General features: G+C 42.6%; 1 protein-coding gene across 1 annotated transcript in view; it reads left to right on the plus strand.

The window, feature by feature from the left end:
- Pde4b (phosphodiesterase 4B) overlaps nucleotides 1-21,203 on the plus strand; it is a 495,360-nt gene that overhangs the window by 99,570 nt on the left and 374,587 nt on the right. The window contains exons 2-3 of the mRNA XM_010605088.3: nucleotides 1,577-1,687; nucleotides 8,136-8,374. Of these exons, the coding sequence (XP_010603390.1) occupies nucleotides 1,646-1,687; nucleotides 8,136-8,374 (281 nt within the window). The 5' untranslated portion in view covers nucleotides 1,577-1,645. The remainder of the gene's footprint in view (nucleotides 1-1,576; nucleotides 1,688-8,135; nucleotides 8,375-21,203) is intronic.

Here is a 21,203-nt window from a genome sequence, read left to right on the forward strand (position 1 = left end):
TATATATATATATATATATATATATCCCACATTTAGAGCTGAATTTATTCTTGCTTAAAAAAAATTTCGAGGTATAAACATGTTTTCTAGGTAAGCCCAGTACAGAAACTTGAGATTAAGTAGAACTCTGTGATAAAATACTTTGGTCCTTTGCTACTTTTGCTTGGTTTCAAGCAGCCATAGAGTATAAGCTTTACATTCTACTTGCTGCTTTTTGGTCAGCATTAGAAGAGCACAGCATTTGTCATCATTCTGTATTCTAAGGAAATTCTTTTCCTTGACGTATTGAATCAAATACCGGAAGAGCCTCTGGGATTCGCTCCTTTGCACACTTACAAAGGTGAATGCGGAGTTTCTCCCTCCCCCACCTCTCTTGTCTGCTTTGTCAGGTTTACTGCCAACTCCTCCTGCATAATGTAGCCAAGTTACGCACTAAAGGCGCAACCCTGGTTTCCTGGGTGATGGTACAGTCCCACCGCTTAGTATTCCTCATCACACAGCTAGAATCCCATCACGCTCTTAATCGATATATGTCCTCACGTTAGAGAGGCAGGCTCCCCAGACCGGCAGAGATCGAGGTTAACTGCAAAGAGTGAACAATATATAGGACTTTTTGGCTCAGCAGCAGTCCAGGACATTTTGATGCCAAATCTTGTGAAACTGCCATATGCACTAACACTTCCTGGATTTGATCATTTTACAGTATGTCTGTTTTCAGTTGAGTTCTGCAGACTCATAATTCTTCCTGTCCTCCATTGCTGACAGGAATTTAAATTTGAACCTGTTTATACAGCTTGAGGTTTTATAAACAGGGACTAGTGCTCTTCTGTAGAACCAGGGTGCACAGTTAAACTTTGACATCGTCATTGAACTTTTTTGTCTCTTTGAGTAACCTGCACAAGACAGAGGTCTTGACTGATGCCTCTCTGCCTCTGGGGATCCAGACTGGTGGTTTAAGCCAGGAAGTTTCAGCTTTTTCTAAATACTGGTTTCTAATATCATCTGTGACAAATGCCTTATGTATTTACATAATTGAAAGGTTTAAACTGTTGGTAAAGACTGAGATTATGATTTTTCTTTAATGGGCATTTTTGTAATGGTTTATTTTTTTCTTTTTGACATCACCAAGTAGTTTATATTTTAAAGATTCGGAATCTGATATTGTTTAACTGTGTTACTTTGGCCAAATAATTTTTCTGGCCTCCTCTTCTGTCATTAGAAAAAAACCCAAATAATTTTATAGATATTATGGGGACCAAATGAACTATTTCATGGGAAAGTACTTAATAAGCTATAAAGCTTTATGCAGATGCATATTATTTTATATTCTTCATGCTTACTGATTATTTGGGGGCCCAATTGCTACTCTTCTCAAATGTCTTTGTATCAACCCCTTGGATGATGACATATTTTCTGAGCCTCTTCCTCAGCATGTCAAATTTAATTGGCTCGGCAAATTGTGATATCCGCTTATACACGGGCATGGTATACATTTCAAGTGTGTTTCGAGATGATGCCACATTTTTTGTTGAAAGGTATAGAGCTGTGCCTTTATTGTATTGTTTTTCTCTTGTAGGTCTCAACAGTTACCAGCGAAACTGCACTGGACAGCAGCCTTCCTAAAGGAAACTTTCCCACCTCTATAATGAAGAAAAGCAGGAGTGTGATGGCCGTGACTGCAGATGATGTAAGCAGCCTCTCCTGTGTTCCCTCTGTGCTTTGTTCCCTAAAGAAGCCACGTGATGATCCATGCAGAGGCAGGCGAGAGTGTGTGAGGTCACCACTCTGTGATCGGTCTCCTGATGATGTGGGCATGGCTGGCACCCGACCCAGCATTCTACAAGGCAGACAGCAGGAACAAGACCCTCTCTGCAGCTTGCGAGAGGCTGGGCTTCAACTTTGTAGTTTGCAGTCACAAGTCCACCAACCTCTGGCCTGTGCTCACACTAACTCTGTTACCTCCTCTTTCTCCTCTGTTGTGTTATCCACCCTTCAATGATGTAGTTCCACGCTTTGCCCTAGGCACACCGAGCCCTTAGAAGTCACTCCCATGGTAGGGTCTTTTGCAATTACTCCTAAGAAGTTTGTAATACACATGTTGGGACCTTTGCTCCTGCCAGATGAGCTTCTCCAGGGTGTTTCCTGGAGATGCAGACACACAGGCCACTGCTCAGACACGGAAATCAGACTGTATTTTAACAAACTGATGACCTAGGTCTGTCGACTTTAAGTAGTTGTGCTCTAAATCATTTGAAGAGGTCTCTAAACACTATCTTCATAGCTTTAGATTTTGGCCAATTGAGATTAACTATCGCCTTGCTTTTAGTTGAGCTGTCCCCCATTAGTGAGTCTTTAATTATCTGTTCTTTACCCAGTTATTTGTAAGTGAGCTAGAAGCTATATGTCACTATGGGAAAGAACAGAAGGCTTGGAAGGAGGAAAGGGAAGCACCTGCCATACTGTTCAGCTCCTGTTTCAGGTTGGGGAGGGCTAGAAGGGGCTTGGACTTGCCAGTTAATGGGATGCGCTATCTTGGAAAATGTACGTCTTTAACTCTGGCCCCTTCCCTTGAGTCACATGGTGTGTGGGCAAGTGGAGGACCCTTGCTGCCAGCAGTTAGCTCTCTCGGTGTTCACTGGAAGGGAATAGAGGTATGTGGTATTGTCATTGCGTTGTCCTTCCCCACTGGCCTTGTGCTGTCCATTCATAGAGCAGCTCATGTTCCCAGGTCTTTGTTGTCAGTGTCTGCCCTGCGACAGCTCTGTTGTCGGCAAGAGCAGCGTACCTTCTCAGCTCACGAGAGGTGGACTGTCTGCCGCTGCCCAGGGCGACACTGACCTCTCTGGTCCTTTAAAGACTCAGCTCAGCTGACCGCCCAGCCCATATCTTTGAGTACTCATTTCCTGGTCCTGAATCTTATGCTGCAGCAAACCCTCAGCAGGGTGCTGCTCCTCAGTCCCAGCGTCCTTCTGTGTCCCCGGGGCTGTGAGCGCTTCTCATGTGCAGAGCCAGACCGAGGGTGCTGTTAGGGTCTGCCCTCTCAAACCTTTGCCACTGACCCCTCCATCCTGTGTCCACGAACCTGTAGGCCTGTCCTTTTCTCCTCACCTATTACAACCTCTTCTCTTCTCCTCCCCTCCCCGTCCCTTCCGCTTCCCTTCTCCTGTCCTGCACCAAAGCCAGTGTCCCTTGTTATATTCTGATTTCTCCACAGCAGTGATAAAAAGTTATGCTCAGATTTCCATGCACTGCTTAGAGTCTGTATGAAGAAACTTCTGAAATTTAGAAATTCTTTTTCCCTTGGTGGGGGGAGAGAGCATGGGAGTGTCACTTAATACTATTTACAAACTGTGGGTCCAGGATTTAGCTCAGCGGTTCTGCCACCTGCCTTGCAAACGCAAGGACCTGAGTTCGATCCGGGGTACCAAAAACAAACAAACAAACAAAAAAACAAACTGTGTGCTCTTAAGAGTCTGTTTTTGTGAGATTAAAACTGAGTAATGTTCATAAACGATGGTCAAGGCATTTCTTTCTTCCTCACTGTATCCTTAGGAGAAATAACCCTGAAGGAAGGGTTGCCACCATTAAAAGAGAAAGAAGTCTGTTTGCAAGAACCTGAAAAATAAAAAAAAGAAAACCTAAAGCAGAGTGGACAATTACTACCTGGGTTTATTCTGTCCAATATGGTGGCCTCTAGACCTGTGATTATTAGGCTGGAAATAGGCTATAAGCATAAAATAGATACAAATATTTAAAAATGAACATATTTAATAATGATATCGATTGTGTGTTGGAATCATAATATTTAGACAAAATGGGCTAAATAAAATGCATTATTAAAAAAGAGCGCACCTGTTTCTCTGTGCTTTCAAATGTGACTCCTGTGTTGGGGGCTCCTCAGTGGTGTGCTCGGCCTGACCGTGTTCTGCCTGGCTTCCCGGTGGGCCACATGCAGCTTTCAGAATGGGGCAGGAGGTCAGGTGGTGTGTTTTACCCCAGCTCTTCCCTCCCCACAGCGCCAGTTCAGATTATGCTTCATATTGCATCCCCATAAATAAAATTTCACCCATAAGCCAGGGACATTTTATTATATTTGGTTTTATTTTAATTCCGCTAACATTTTATGCAGCACCTTAACATTCGTTTAATGTTAATGTATCACCTTCTGGAGTCAAATAAGGTTCCAGGTGCCAGAGAGTCAGTGAGATAAACATGATGTCTTTGTCCTTTTGCGGTTTACAATCCCAAGGGAAAGAGAAATAAGTTATAAAATAATCCCAGCTATGATAAGGGCTCCAGAGAAAATGAAGTTGGGCAGGGGTGCAAAGGATGACTGAGTGGTGAGGACCGGGATTCATGGGAGGAGCCCGTGAGGAGCTGACAGAGGTGTGGAGATCAGCACAGCAGTGAGGAGTGGCTGCGCGAGTCCATGCGAGGAAAGAACACTTCCGGTAAGGGGAACGGAGCGTGCAAAGGCCCCTCCTGCCTGCCGGAAGAAAGCTTGGTGTGTGGGAATGGGAGAGTGGATGGGACCTGGGCCCTGTGTTCACACGCGTGTAGTACGCAGACACCTTCAGCGGGACTGAGCGTGATGTGTCGTGAGAACGGTAGGCGTTCAGTGCTCTGCATTTGGGTAATAAACTCTAGAAGTAAGAGTAAATTAAATGCAACCCAAGCATTGAACACAGTTATCGCTAATGGGATTATTTACAGAGTAGGGAGGTATTGAAAAGAGAAAAATGACTAAAAGATCTAGGAGAGAAGAACCAATAAGGCAAAAGAGGGAGAATATATATATATTATATATATACATATATATATGTATATATGTATGTATATATATTATATATATACATGTATATTATATACATGTATTAGTGTATGCATGCAAGTGGAGTGTGTAATACGTGCATTGTATGTGTGTGTATAAAATTTTAACAGAAGCACAGATGCCCAAGTCTGTGATCTAGTTGTAGTTTTGCATTTCTAATTCAGGACATTAGGAGAGTGTTTTGAAGAAGAGAAAGTAGCCAGAAACAGCAACAAGAATTACTTCCAGGCAAACAACTCTTGGAATTGACGATGACTGTTGAGAGAAAACCACATTTTTCAAAGGAAAAATTACTTCTGTTATTGTTTCATGGGCCGTCATGGTATTTAGCCTTGATAGGGTGCTGCATGTCCACGGATGCCACCTGTCATTTCCACCTGTGGTTTCACAGGGTTTGAGCATTGCTGGTCTGTGGCCCAAATTGGATGTGACCCTAAGGACACCACACGTCCTTTAGGAAATGCTCTATCTTCTAATTGTGCGTTTAGCTGGTGGAAGTAAATCAGGAACTCTCCCAAAATGGCTGAAGTAGACCAAAGATGCAAACAGAACAATAGCAACAAACCCTTTGCGACTCATGCCCAAATACCCAGACAGGCCTGGTGTCTTGGCCTTGGTATGAGGACGGGACAGAAACTGATCCCTTCAGTGTCCCCTACGAGCTTCTCCTACTCAGGTGCAGGCTTTCGCTCTATCTTTTCCTGTGTGACAACTCTTTGTAAGTACATTGGCAAAAATAATGATTTGTAAATAAATACATGTACAGGAAGTTATAGTTAATCCAGAACTAGGTTGTTTCTTGAGGGATTATGCAGTCATTGGGTACATTTTGCAAAGTAGGATGCATTTTAAAAGTTGTGATTTTCAGAGAGAGCATTCAGATTAACATTCCATTCTTAAAACTCTCTGATGAGTGGCACAGATGTGGCCAGGTCATGTTGGTTAAAATAGGAAAATAAGGCTGAGAGCGCATGTCAGAAATGACTGAATTCCATTCAGCTTTTAAGGTTGTTGGTAATTTGGGAGGAGTATAATATAAATTACAGGTATGAATTATAGAATCTGAGTAATTATGAATAACTTGGCAGGAGTTAGTGTTTTAAAGACAGTATCAGTGTTTATAGTATTTAGTTTAGTTTCTGAAAAGCTACTCCATTAAGCTTCTCTTTGGTGGCAATGCATTTCATATTAACTGGAGTCTTCTTAAAGAAATCCTTTTAATTCAAAGAGCGACATCAAGTCTGTAAATTCAAGTTGCATGGGAAGTTAAAGTGGGAGGTATTTTGTGGCAGGAGTGACTTAGTTTCTTTTCAAATAACAAGTAGAAAATTAGGACCCATTTAGCTCCTTTACTGCTGTTACACTTGGTTGGTAATATTTTCCATTCCTAAAGGAGTAAAATGTCCAATAACTGTATTAGGAGGCCCTAGTGGTTTAGCTAAATGATATCTTTATTTCTGTTCCTTAAGATGATGTTTCTTTCATAAGAGGTAAACAGCATGTTTGAGACCGCTTTCCACATAACTGTAACTTTTATGTATGTGTTTGGAACTAGACTGGTTATTTACAGTTATGATTTCTGGCTTTTAGTTTGTCCTTAAATCTCTTTAGGCAGGTTTTGTATATTTTTTCTTTTCAATTAGTTTATAAGTCTTTTAAGAAAGAAACATATATTATAAGCTTTCCCTTTAGATTTTAATTTCTAGCACACATACACAAACACACAGACATACAGACACACACACACACACACACACACACACACACACACACACACACACACACACACACACACACACACACACACACACACACACACACACACACACATCCAGGCCTAGGTGATGCTAGGCCCACAGTGGATTTCCTGTAATAACAGGTTACTAAATAATAAGTCTGATATATCCTAAGATATTTCAGACCCTAGAAAATTCTAGATCATTGTCTACTTCCTGTTACTGATTTGTGATTGTACTAAACGTGAAGTACTTATATGATATTTCAAAACTGTAAGTCAAGCATGAGAAAATGGAATGATAACCCACTTCCAGGTGAAGAGTGTACTCCTAAAAATCTTCCAGGCTTTTATGGCCCAGATTTCTGTTATCATCTTATGGTCTTATGTGGATCAGATGAGTGCAAATTGCTAGAATATATTCCTGTAAGTAGAGATGCCAGGCTTCTCTTTGCTGTTGAATCCCTCTTAAGTAGCACAATGCAGAGCTGTAAGTGTGCATCAAACATTTGTTGAATGCACTGAGCAAGACCCTCAACTCTAGGTTAATTATTTGAATAAGAACTGGCTCAGTGTTGGTTGTGTGGAGGAGAGGAAGGGGAGAACTTGTGTTAGTTTACGCTTCAGGAGGTCAGGTCCTGGGTCTTCCTGAGTCTGCTTTGCTGGGCTGATATCCATGACCTATGTTGCAAGGGCTCTGGGAGGATTTTCAGTGAGCACCTTGGCCTGATGGTGAGAGCTCCATTATCCTCTGATAAGTATGGAGTGAGGGAATTACAGCTTTCCAAGTGCAAGTCGCTCTCCTTGGACACTGCGTTTTTACCTTTGGTGCACCAGATAGAGGCTCACTTGGGGATCCCACTCCCAATAGTACCTGGGTCCCCGAGGGGTGTGGGAAGGGTAATAACCGTGATTCTGATTACAACACAGTGCTTTTCCCTTCACATCAGCATCAGGGCACACACTCAAGTGTGCCAGTCTAGGACTGGATAAACTGTATCTCTTCTTTTCATGAGCGCTTGCATATTTTGACAAAAACAAAACAAAACAAAATCTCCAACCAAGAGAAGATTTCTTTTAATAGGGTCAGGAAGAGCCAGTTGCCCACAATTATCAACACCCTGCAGTCTTAAGACAAAATATTTTAACTTTAAAACATTGAACAAGGAACTTCATACCTGATTATAGTTTGTTTTCATGTTGCAGAATGACACTGATTTCTGGAATATATTTGCAAGTTGTCAATTTTTATTCTAGCAAATTTTTAAAAAGCAAAAAAAAAAAAAAAATGAAAAGAATGAATCCACCCTCCCCTCCACATGCTGTTCTGGTAAACATTACTGAGGAGGAGCTCCAGGAATGTGTACCTGACAGGTGTTTGGGAGTTGAGATCAGCAGCCCCCACCGACCCAGGCTTTTCACATCAGCATTAGACTCTAGCTGTGAGCAGATCAATCAGAAATTCCTAGGTGAACAGCTTGATCATCTCATTTCTTGTTTCACTCTAATATTTTAAAATTTAAATTTTATTCTCTTTTCTTCTTTTCTCTTTCCCTGTGGTTCTTCCAGAATGTTAAAGATTATTTTGAATGTAGCCTGAGTAAATCCTACAGTTCTTCCAGTAACACACTTGGGATCGACCTGTGGCGAGGGAGGAGGTGTTGCTCGGGGAACTTGCAGCTACCACCGCTGTCTCAGCGACAGAGTGACAGGGCGCGGACCCCCGAGGGAGACGGCCTCCCCAGGCCCACCACGCTGCCTCTGAACACACTTCCCAGCATCGCCATCACCACTGCGAGCCAGGAAGGGTGAGTGGCCTCATTGTCGAAGGCCGGTTCTCAATTTTATTTTCCAGTTCCTCCAAACACAGTTTCATGGTATTAATGTTAGTTATTTGTGGAATAATGGAGACTGTTGACATTTGGGGAATTCATGTTGCTTTGAGTAGCAATGTAAGGTTTTTTCAGTCACAATATTTTGCACATCTTAAGATGGAGGAAGCACGTTCTGTACAGAGCCCAGGGAGTAAGGGGTGAGGTACATTTGTATTAATGTCAAGGAACTGCAAGCTTCCTGCCTATGGTCAGCTTTGCTTCAGAAATACTGTTTGGAATTACTTTTTAATTTACGAGAGCACACTGATTTCAGTCTACTACATTTCGTATATATTGCTAGCTTCTTTTTATTATAATCTTACTTTGCTAATCTGTTTTGATTATAAAATACTTTTGATTATAAATTAAAAGAGGACAGAAAATTGTGCTGAGAGATGTCTAGACTAATTCACAGTCTTATTTGTGCAAGAGACTATCTTCAACAAGTGGTAAAACATTAAGAACACGAATTCTTACAACCGTGGTTGGAATTGTGCTGTGGCACCCCTTCGGGTGTGTGTTTTAGCATGCACTCACCCCTTTTCTTTCCTTTAAATATTTTCCAATAATGGCTTATATGTACAACATGGGATTTTGTCACTATAAGGAAAAGCATTTTCTCTATGTAAAATTTTAAATTATAAAATCGTGGTACTTTTGAAAGCACTTTTTCTTTTAATCATTTATTAAAAGGAAGGACTAAACACATTACTGCACAACATTATTCGGTATCCGTGAATTTTTTCGTTGTGATGTGCCGTGTACTTTGTACCTTGTCACATACTGAGTCTACAGTGCTCACGAGTAGACCATTACGAGCTCTGGGAAGAGTAAAGGTGTCCTTTGCCTAGTGTTTATTTAACGCACCGAAACTCCAGATATCACTGTGCACAGCATGAAAAGGTTCATCGGACAATTTGTGTATAGCAGAGAAGCTAAAACATGATGGGGAGAATGGGCAAGAACGTTGAGAAGCACCGAGTTAGCCTTGTTATGCGCATAGCCCATCATGAAGAACAGAAATGGGGTACTGCTTCCAGAAAGCTTGCTCGGCCATGTGCCTTTAGGCAATTAGTTTTGGTTTCACTGCTGCGTCTTCATAACTGTAGGCTTGGAGCCCTGAAGACCTCTGGAGGGCTGAGAATGTGGTTTAGCATGATGGGTTCCATCCCTAGCACTTAAAACAGAACTTCCATATTTAGCTTTCAGCAAGTTGGCACTGGTATAGCAATGGTTAAAATACTAAAATGCTATCATATCAGCCCATAAGGGTATGCTTTCCAGAGCTTTCCGATGACTCATGCCAGCCAGGACTTCTCCCAGAAGCTCCCAGATTCCCCACAGTCCTGTTAAAAGTGAGGCGATGACTGCCAAGTAGAAGTTTGGTGTCGTGAATGTTGGAGCCATGTCGTTTGTTGGGTATCTTGAGTAAAAACCCTGGCTAAAATGTGCCATATGAAGTTTGAGTTAATTTAACTTAAAGATATTTGAGGAGTTATGGAACTGTTCCTTCCTTAGAAGTACCAAATCTAGACTCTAGTATTTGAGGCATGCTAAGTTACCTCTCCTATATTGAATGTTTTTATCCATACACAGATAGGTACAGTACTTCCTTCAGGCTCTTAAGAGGGTCAGATGAGTTGCTGTTTAAAATGTGCTGCACTTAATGAAAAGCATGTTAGGTAATGAGCAAGTTCCCTCCTCTTGATTGTCCATTAGAGCATTTGAAAACTAGAAGCTGTGTCTCTCAGCAGCCTTGTGCTGGGTAGAAACAGCGTAGGGTGGAGTGGAGGGACTTGCTGCTTTCCGGACTTTGGATTGTTTAGCCAGGAAGAAGGAAGAGGAGGAAAAAAGAAAGGTTCTGTTGGGAGACTGTTTTTTGCATAGTGGGTGTTATATTAAAAAGCGATAAAGGTGGCAAATAAAACTTGAAAAGCATGCGAGGCAGCTGACAAAGAAAGGATAGCAATAAAATTCAGTTTTTCAAGAGTTTTGCAGGCAAAATGAACAAGTAAGAATAGACACTGGTTGGGGATAAGCAAGATCAAAGAAAGTGTCAGGAGGAAAATGGCCCGTGTACACTGAATAGAAGGAAGCAGTCAACCAGGAAAGATGGAAAATGAGAGAGCCAGTCAGTAATTGCTGTAGAATACAATAAGAGGTGCACAGTGAAAAGGATGCACTCAGGAGGGCTAAAATGTCTTCTTTTGAGATACATAAATCCACAGGAGAAAGGAATGAATGTATTGGAAATTTCAAGGAGAAAAATAGAAGAAACTCATTTCTGAAGGTGTCACTAATTGTCAAGTATCAGACTCATCAGAAGCAACTGAAAGACTTCTTGAAACCCAGACTTCTAGATTGCTAGGATCTGGGGAGGATCTGAGGTGCTGTATTTCTGACAAATTCTCAGGTGATGCTTGCAGTATTGGCTCAGAATATAGCTTTTGAGAGCTATTGGCCTAGGTTTTCTCAGGGAAGTAGGAGGTTGGGTCATCTGCTGAGAATAAGCAGGAGTGGTTTCTGCACTCCCCTTTCAACCACTGGTAGGCCTGGTACAGACCGGGAAAGCAAGGGGTTTTACCTGGGGCATTTTCTTTTCTATGCCAAGCCAGATGGCATGGGTGGGCTTGAACTCACAAGTGTTAGGAAGCAATGCTTCTCACAGCTTAGTGATGCAGGAGGCCTATTGTCAGCCTTGTTCTTAGCTGTGTGAGAAGAGGCACAAGATAAGGAAGGCAGGGGTCTTCTTACCAGGGTTTGCTCATAAGGAAGAGTTCTGTGCTCTCCGTTGTGTTTGCCTCAAAGAAGATACAGATTTGTTTGTCTCCCATCTCTGATTGCCTGGGGGCTGTGCTCTGCTTCTGTGTTTCAGTTGTGACCAGGATGGTTCTTTGGGGGCATTTATAACTTAGGTGTGATGTCCTTGATGTTCTGTTGCCCCAACTTTCACCTCCACTGGGGAGAGTGGTGACCGATTCATGCTGCTGCCTGGATGGTCAGAAGCAATTTCTGGTGTTTTCGTTGTCCTTGGGGGAGGGTTGAACTGTTGAGATGGTGGCTCTGAACATGGGCTCCTGTGTCTGTCACAAGGTGACAGTCCAATGAGCCTTTCCATACAAACATTTTACACTTTTGTGCTGCCTCTCAACCACAGGTTGAGTGCAGATGTTGTGTGCAAATATGCCAGAGATTCAACAAAACCTGGTGTGAGGGAAGGAAAAGGATGTTGCACACATCTGAAATCTTTTGGCTACAGAAACAGCATATTAATGATTTATGTACAGTGAACTCATGTGCTAGGACAAGTCAGTTCAGAGAACCCTCTGGCTCTCATCCTGGGTATGTGAGGTTATGGACAATGGATATTTAAAATTGATCCCTCATTGCTTATATATTCTGTTATCAGTGCAGGTCTTCTAAAAAAAAGGTACCCAGAATAGATTCTGGCTTATATGCTTATAAGGGTGTGAGATTTTATAGTACAGATAATATGATCACTGTAATAATAATAATAATTAATAGAATATAATAGAATATAATGTATCCCTCCATTTTACTTGAATTTTATTCTACAGTAATCTTGCAAAGTAGTGTCTTATTCCTTAAGGCAAAGCAAAAAACAAACAAAAGTGGCTGCAGATTCAGTGTAATAGTGAGGATAAGAGATTCATAATAAAGACAAAGACTCTGTTTTTGTTTGAAAACAAATAGCCTTTAACTCATACCTCTCTCCTTTCCCCTTTGCCCCATATCTAGGGAAGATTTAAAAAAAAAACGAGGTATGTTTTGATGGGGATTGCACTGTATCTGTAGATCTCTGATAGCAGTATGCCTGTTTAAACAATATTGATTCTGCTGACCCATGGTCTTTTTGTCTTCTAATATTTTCTTCAAGTTCTTTCTTCAGTGCTCCATAATTATTGTGGTAGAGGTCTTTCACTTCCTTGGTTGGGTTTATTCCAGGTCTTTTTAAAAAGCTGTTGTGAATGCAATTGTTTTCCAGACTTCTTTCTGAGTGGATTTGTATTGGTGTATAAAAGCTATTGCTTTTTTTTGGCACCAGGGATTGAACTCAGGTCCTTGTGTTTGCAAGGGAGGCACCAGAACCATAAATCCCCAGCCCGCTCTTGATTTTTGTATGTTGATTTTTATCCTGCTACTTTGCTGAATCTCAGTGCCAATAACATTCTTCACAGGACTAGAAAAAACAATCTTAAAGTTCATAGGGGCACACAACAGATTCAGAATAGCCAAAGCAATCCTTATTAAAAAGAGCAATGCTGGAGGTTATCACAGTATTCAATTTTAAGATATCCTACATCCATAGTAAGAAAATCAGCATGATACTGACATTAAACACAGACACATAGAACAATGGAAAAACCTTATAGCTATAGCCATCTGATTCTTGACAAAATCACCAAAAACAAACATTGGAGAAAAGGTAGCCTATTTGACACAGGGTGCTAGGGAAATGGATATTCATATGTAGAAGAATGAAACTAGATGTCTTGCACCCTATACAACAATTAACTGAAAATGGGTCACAGGCCTAAATGCCAGCCCTGAAACTTTGAAACTACTAAAGAAAGATTATGGAAATATTTTAAGATATAAACACAGTCAACAGCTTCTTAAATAGGATACCAGTGGCTCAGGAGATAATTAAGTAACAAGAACTAACAAATCAGTTGCATCAAGTTAAGAAACTTCCATAAAGCAAAGGAAGCAATCAACAGAGTGAAGAGACAGACCACAGGACAAGAGCAGAACTCTGTCAGCTACTCGTGTATCAGAGGATTAACATGCAGGATATATAAAGAACTAAAAAAACCACCAAAACAAACAAACAAAGACAATAAAGAAACCCAATCGACAATGTGAAGGACAACTACATTGGAATTTCATCTCCCCTCTGTCAGAATGGTTGTCATCAAAAATACACAAATCAGTAAACATTGGTGAGGATATGGGGGCAAAGGAACCCCTGCACACTGTTGGTGGGAATGTAAATTAGTACAATCACTATGGGAATCAGCGGGGAGGGGCCTCAAAAAACTAAAAGTAGAACTATCGTATGATTCAGCTATGGCACTGCTTGGGAGATCCCTGAAGGAATCAGTCAACATCTCAAGAGATGCTCGTGTATCTGTGTTTACCTCAGCACAATTCACGAGAGCAAAGCTGGGGACCAGCCTAGGTCTCCCGCAGTGGATGAGTGGGTAAAGAAAATGTGCTATGTACACAGAGTACAGTCAAAAGAGTGAAGTCAGGTCTTTTGCAGGTGACTGGAGACCACTGTGCTCAGTGTAATAAGCCAGCCTCAGACAGGCAAGTGTTGATAATTGGAAGGAGAAGGGAGACTATTGGAGAAGATAAACGGGGTGGGGAGGGTGAGAGCAGTTTTGGGAGACATGATCAGAGGATGATATGTTCGTGAAGATTATGCCGCAGTGAAAGCCGTTCTGTATAAATAAAGGCATTCTTATGAGAAGCAAGAAGGAAAGAGAGCAAGCAGACCTCAGCACTCTCTCCATTGGTATCCATGGTACCATGCAAACTGCGGCCGTTCTTTAGGATCCTCACACCAATCCCAAGCCCCTGTCATAAAAAACAAACAGACAAACCCACAAACAGACAAACCCAAGCTACCACTACCTCTGTCTCAACTTCATGCTAGATAAAACCTGAACCCTCAGGAAGAAAGGTAATAGCAAACTTTGTTTCACTTCTGTGACCCTTTTGTGCCATTCACCCTGACATTCAGAGATTCCTGGCTAGGGGCTGCCTCCAGTCCAGAGAGCCATACAGGGGGCCCAGATAAAGTCTGTTTCTCAGTTTTTGGGAGGCTAATTATGATGCTTTGTTCCTTCAAATGCAGGTCATTTCAGATTAGAAAAATGAGCATTGTACTTGGCTTGAGGGCTGACAGATGAAAGGGGAACAGAGCATGACCTCTGCTCTCCTTCTTAGTAGTTATTGCCAGATAGAAGAGGCGGACTTGCACATTTAAAAATGGAGTGCAGACTGGTGTAACCACTACAGAAATCAATATGGAGATACCTCAAAGAGCTTGGACTGGAGGTTCCATTTGATCCAGCCATCCCTCTGCTGGGTATCTTTCCAAGAGAACTAAAAGAATCATATCACAGAGAAGTATGTGCACCCATGTTTATAGCAGCACAGTTTGTAATAGTAAAATCTTGGAAACAGCCTATTTGCCCATCCGTTGGAAACTGGATAAAGAAGATGTGGTTTTTCTATAAAACGGAATATTACTCAGCCATAAAGACGAGAAAATAGATTCATTCATAGGAAAATGGGTACATATTGAAGATATACTCCTAAGTGAAATAAATAAGTCACACATGTGTAAATACCGAATAGTTTCCCTGGTGTAAATAATCTGCAACAATGCATAAGATTCTAATAAGATTACTGACATTTAGAAATGGGAAGAAAGGAGCTAAAGGTGTAGGGAGGATGGGATGGGTAGGGGAAGAGTAAAAAGGGAAAAGAAAAAAATGTGAGAGAATGAAAAGATGAAAATAAAGTGTTTGTAGATGGGGAGGGGAGGAGGGGGTGAAGGGAGGCCAGGGGTAAGGGGAAAAAATGAGAATCAAGACTTGTCATGTAGAGGTACAAGATCCCAACAATGAATGTAACTACTGTATCCCTAAAATGTACCAATAAACTCAAAGCTGAAAAAAATAGCAAAGCGATATCTTGCCGTTTATTGCGTGGCTAAGGTACTGCGAGAGCACGGGAGAGGGAGGGGAACAGGAAGCCTGCAAAGTCGTAGAGGCGCAGACGCAGACGAGCAGGTCTTCTGAGCGGACTGTGTGTGGCTTCATTCGGCTGCAGAGGTGGGTGATGTAAGGACAAGCGGCTGCAAAGGGCTTCCCGGCTCTTCAGGTCCCTGGATTTTATCCCGCGGGCATGGCACGGGCGAGCCCTCAAAGTACTTTCCTGAATGAAGTGCAGGGAGGACATTAGTGTTTAGTTTACTCGGGTGCAGGCGGAAGACAGACTGGAAGAGAGGGAAGATGACAACTCGGAATGGTACTGCTGCGGTCCAGGCGATGGCGGCCGGGTGAGGACAGGCACCTGGAGGGGGAGGCGCGCTCTGCACAGTGCTCAGTGGCTGGAGGAAGACGGAACAATTCTGTTTCCGTGAAGTTTACACTTCAGAGGGTGCAGCAGTAAGAAAACTCCAGGGTGTGGCTGAGCACGTGGCTGGCTGCCATTGGCTTGCCACGGAACAAACCAATGGCGCTGAACTTTTCGTGTAGCTTCGTCTCGGTCTTGCCAGAACCTCCCACAATAGATGCTGGCCAGATCATATCCTGGGGTGAAGAGGCTTCCTGCCCCTCCATGGTATCCCCGTATCCTCTTCTGCTCATGAGATTTTCTTGTCCCCTGTGCCCAGGCCTGAAGGGGCAGCAAGACCAAAGCAGGAGGACAGGTGTGTGACAGCTTCATGAAGAGAAGTCACAGCAGAATGAATTCCAATGTGAAATAACTAGAATGGATCTATTGCTTTGGGGTTTTCTGTGTCACAGAAGCCGAGGGTACATCCTAGGTAATCTGGGGCGGGTGTAAATGATTATAGTGGAGGTTGATGTGAACCCCACTGTGGGGACAGTTAGAGGGGGTGGAGGTGCGGACAACACAGGGCGTGGCCTGGATGGCTGATGGCTTGTATTTACCACAGGCTTCTGGTTCCATGTGTACTCGAGGAAGCTGGTCCTCGTGAACGTATTACCTGTGCTCACTGTGTGCCCTCAGCCCCCCGACCTTTTCTCACCCCACAAACAGAGTCTTAGATTATACCAGCCGGTGAAACAGTGACTTAGGAACCAACTTACCCCTGCAAGCATGAGTACGGTGGTCCCTGACCCTGAGAAATCATTGTCAAAACCCTCCTACCTTGTAGCGTGCCTGTTCCTTGGCAGCTGTTCCTGGCCTCCCCTACCTCATAAATAAACATTTGCCTCGAATTACTTTCACTTCTGACTTTCTCTACTGGGGTGGGACCTGAATTCCTCATTTTCTGCTGGGACCCCCACCTCTGAGCCAGACTCCCCCACTGCCTCGTTGTTCCTCAAAGTGAAGATGGAGAACCAGGATGTGGAGAGGGGCACGAGGTCGCTCAGGACCCTGGGCCTCTGGAAGACCCCCTGCCTGATGCTAAACCGTGAAGGCAGCCACCTGAGCAAAAAGTGTACGTCACTTACGCATAAGCTGAGTCTGTTTATCGTCCTGTATTCTTATTCAAAATAGTAAGAGCTGTATTTTGCCTGGAGGGAAGAGGTTTGTGGACTGCCTAAGCTGCTCAGAGCAGAAAGTTGAACGTGGGTAAGCTACTTGCATCTGAGTGTGCCAGCCAGCGGGGTGCGCGAGCCTGGAGCTGGATAGCTCAGTTCCATGTGTTACCATTCACTAATCCTGGCTTAAGAAAGTTGGTTAATTAATTGATAAAGGCAAGAGTCTGTTCTTTGAAGTGTAAGCTGATTGCCATAGTAATTACAGTAATTACCAAGGAGACCGAAGGCCGAGACAAATGGAGAAGTAAGCAGGGTGCCATGCTGGGGGAAGAGGGATTGTCACATTAGAGAGGGCACCGGAAGTTCTCCAAGAGCAGATCGTGTTCCCTCGATGTCCGAGTGATACACGGCAGCCTCTGCAGAAGGAGGAGGCAGGAAGGAAATTTACAGGCAGATGGAAGAAAAATATAGAAGATAGGGAAAAGTCTGGTATACCTGAGTAGGAGAAACGATGCCAGTGTGGCTGGAGAAGCCTTCGAGCCAGGAGCAGGTTTGTCATCTGGTAGCTTAAGGGCTATGGTGAGGGAATTTGTTTTATTTTGTGTTTTGTTTTTGTTTTTTTCAAGTTAGGTGAAGAGGGACATCAGGAAGCTCTCTTTTTTAAAATTAAAAATTTTTATTTTCAATTGACAATAATTGTATGTGCTTATGGTGAATAATAAATTATGGAATGATTACTGCAGATTCTGGTACCTCAGATGTAATTTCTCTGTGTTGAGGACATTTAAAACTATCCTTTTAGTTCTTTTCAAATTTGCAGTGCATTATTATTTTCCATAGTCTACGTGTTGTGCCTTTGAGCGTCAGAACTTACCGTTCCCGCCTAACTGCGACTCTGTACCTTTGACTGACATCCGCCCTTCCCCATCCACTCTCTCCACTCTCTCCAGACTCCACCCCTGGTGACCACTGTTACTCCTGCTTCTGAGTTCAACTCTTCTCCATTCCACATAGTCCCAGGTCTTCTTTCAGTGGCCTCTTCATGCTCCCAGTCTGAGAGGTAGAAAGGGTTGATCCACCTTTGTGGTTGCCTCTTAGTGTGTAGAAACTGAGGAACACAATACTCTTATATTGATATAGATGTGAATCTGTGGGTGATCCGGTGCCAGGCTAATGTCACTCGGACTGATGTCCTCCAGATCCATCCACATCAAAAAATGAGTTCATTGGAGCTTTGAGGCTGAAGAATATTCTGTTGTGCACATGCACCACATTTTTAGGGTCCATTCGGCTGCTGATGGACACTGAACTTGTTCCCATATTGCGGGTGCTATGAATAATACTGCAAGGAACACGGAAGTGTAGACATCAGTATCAGAGGGATTTGGTTTGACAGCATTGGGGAAGCCACAACAAGGCTTCAGACAGACACGTGCAGAGATCTGACTTTTAAAAATCAGTGCATTATTTCTAGGCATGTGGCTCAGTGTTTGCCTGGCACACCCGAGGCCCTGAGTTTGATCTCCAGTATCTAAATAAATAAGCAAATAATCCGACTTTTGAAAAGATAGCATTTTGAGAATGGGTAAAATGAATGTTAGGGGGAAGGTGGAGGCAGAGACAATAGGAGGGAGGTGACCTGAAGAGGGTGACACCAGAGGGGCAGGGAGGACTGGAGGGGCTGAATTTAGACTTAGTGATGGATAGAGCCTGCTACAGAATTGCATGCAGAAGTTTTGCATGGGAGAGGAAGACATGAAGAACGAATCCTGTGCTGTTTGCTTGAGCAGCTGAATCGATAGTGATGCCATTGTTAAAATTGAAAATACCTAGGGAAAGAATTTTGGAAGCTTAAACCAAAAGATTCTTTTTGGACAAGTTTAATATAAAAGTGCCATTGGACTGTGAGGTCCACAGGCATTTTAATACATAAGTCTGGGCTTCAGAGGAGAGCAAGAAATTTGGTAAGTCCTCAGAATATGTAGTATTTATACTTTAATATTCATTTTGTTAGATCAACATGGTGCTATGCATCTTTAATCCCAGCGTTCCGGGAGGCTGAGGCAGGAGGTCCCAAAATTTAAGTTTTGTAGGCAAAACTTAGCAAAATAGCACAATTACATCTCAAGAAAAATTAAAAAGGCAGAGGCTGGGGCTGTAGCTCAGTGATAAGGCACTGGGTTTAACTCCCATTACAGCCAAAAAATGCATTTTATTTATAAAATATTGCAAGTAAAGTACAGAAAATGACTTAAAGTCAGTGTTTATCAATGTACCTGCCATTTAACAAATGTTGACACTTTGCCTTTTTATGGCACAGAGATTTAAGAAATACTATGGTGCTGTGAAGTTTTGGGAGCAAACTTGTTAGTAAGGATGCAGGGAGACAGTGGCCTGAAAGCATCTTGGTTCTTGTCCACTCCCAGCTCTGGCTTTTCTGCAGCAGACTGGTCCTGGAGGACAAGAATGAAGCCTCAAGTTGGTCAGGGTCTCACTGAATGGAAACAGTACAGGAATTTCCTCTGAGAAGAGGAGAGCTTAGAGATCAGCACCAGAGAGCTCCAGGACAAAGAGGAGAACTCCTGGATCCTGGGTCAGTGTAGCCCTCCAAAGCTCCTGATCTCCCAAAAATTCTTATCTATAGACCTATACCAAACATCTGATTTCAGGAGTCCTAAACATTAAGGGACAGCCAAGCAGTTGGGCTACATCCTTTCTACCTCTTGATTGTAAGATCTTGAAGGGGCCAGAGCAAGATCACAGAGGCTTTCTTCTGATGACTGTGTTTCCTTTCACATCAGTACAGAGCCCAGAGACCACCTAGGCACTAGCAAGTTATGAGTGGAGACTTGGAAGACTGCTACCACTCATCAGAGCTCAGTACTCCAAGCCCAAGTGAGCAGACCAGGAAAAATGCCCATGCAGACAAGGATCGTAGTTTACCAGAGAAATGTAGGCCAAGGAAGAAAAATAGAAGAGGATCCAGACAGTGACCTAAGACAAAAATACAAAGTCCATAAGGTACTTTCGATTCCAGGTACCAAAAAAAAGAATTAGAAAGTAAATGGACACAAGGAAAAGAAAATACCTAAGAATTTGGAAATAAATATAATAACTCAGCACAACTTAGGAGTTGGGAATTCCAATAAAGGTCCTCAGATTTCTTTTCTAAATAGTCTGGGGAAGGAGTATTTGGTGAGGAAAATATACAATCCCAAACACATTTGCAGATGTAGGAGAAGAGCACATGTTGGTGAAAAACATCATTGATGTCTTGTTTTCATGTGACACAGAGAAGTTGGTTTGTGGAAATGTAAAGAGGCTAATAGTGGAACACAAGAGTGCAGGAGCTTTTCCACATTAAAATGGGGAAAAATAAGTGCAAATTGAATCAAATCAGAAAAAAGAAGAGTAGGAAGGGGTTACCACAGAGTAAGCACTTCCCTTTTCTTTAGCTTCATGGGGTCGATAACTGTAAAGATAATGAAAGACTAAAATACATTTGCTTTAACACTTAATGTGAAAGGACTGATCTTGTTAAAAAAACAAAGATTGTAAAATTGGATTACATGCCCCAAATCATTATGTTATTTTAAAGAAATAGTCAAAACCAAGTGTTAGACAAACTTCAAAATTACATATAGGAGGAGTTTTAATAAATGTGAATTCTGCTTCCAAAACACAGTGAATTTTACAAGATTTTTTAGAAAGCCGTTCTAGACCTGAAATGAAACAGAAGATCCAAATAGTGGATAAGGTGGAAGCCATCATCTTGCCTGGTCCCAGGAATGGAAACCAGCATCTTTGCTGAAGATGCTTGGCCTGGGGTGTATACTCTCAACCCCTTCCAGTCATGGTGGAACTGTAGATAAATCAAGTAAAATGAGGGCAGGAAGTATGATGTGGGCCTGGCAATTTGAAGATCATTAATGACTTCCTCTTCCTCCGCTTTAACCTCTGTGAATGTAGCTTTGTTGGTTCCTAGGGAGGGTTCTCCTCCTGAGAAATGCAATAGGAGTTTTGATAAATCAAGGTGACAGGTGCTACCTGGTGACTTTGGATTCTTTATGCCAAAAGACCAGTACAAACAGACAAAAACAAGTTGTGGTAGTGGCTGAGATGATGGACCCCAGCCATCGTGGGAAAGAGGGTTTCTGCCCCATGATAGGGATAAGAAGCACACACATCCCAAGCAGAGAATGGTGGATGAAGCCATGCCTATTTTCTATGCCTTTGTTCCCTGGCCTGTGTTTTCCCATGTGACACTGTAGAACCATATAGTGGCTATTGGCTTACTCTTTTTGCTATGGAATAGTGCCCCATTGTTAAAGTTGAAATCTAGATGTCTCCCAAGAGGCCTCCGGTCCTCATAGTGGGCTTTTGGAAGGTGAGTGAACCACCAGGCAGTGTAGCCAACTTCCCTTTAGGAGGTAGACACGGGCTGGGGGAGGCGGTCACTGGGGGTGTGGCCTGGAGGGGTTGTATCTCCTTTC

The sequence above is a fragment of the Fukomys damarensis genome, unplaced genomic scaffold, assembly GCF_012274545.1.
Source record: "Fukomys damarensis isolate Sample0158 unplaced genomic scaffold, DMR_v1.0_HiC HiC_scaffold_33, whole genome shotgun sequence".
NCBI lineage: Eukaryota > Metazoa > Chordata > Mammalia > Rodentia > Bathyergidae > Fukomys > Fukomys damarensis.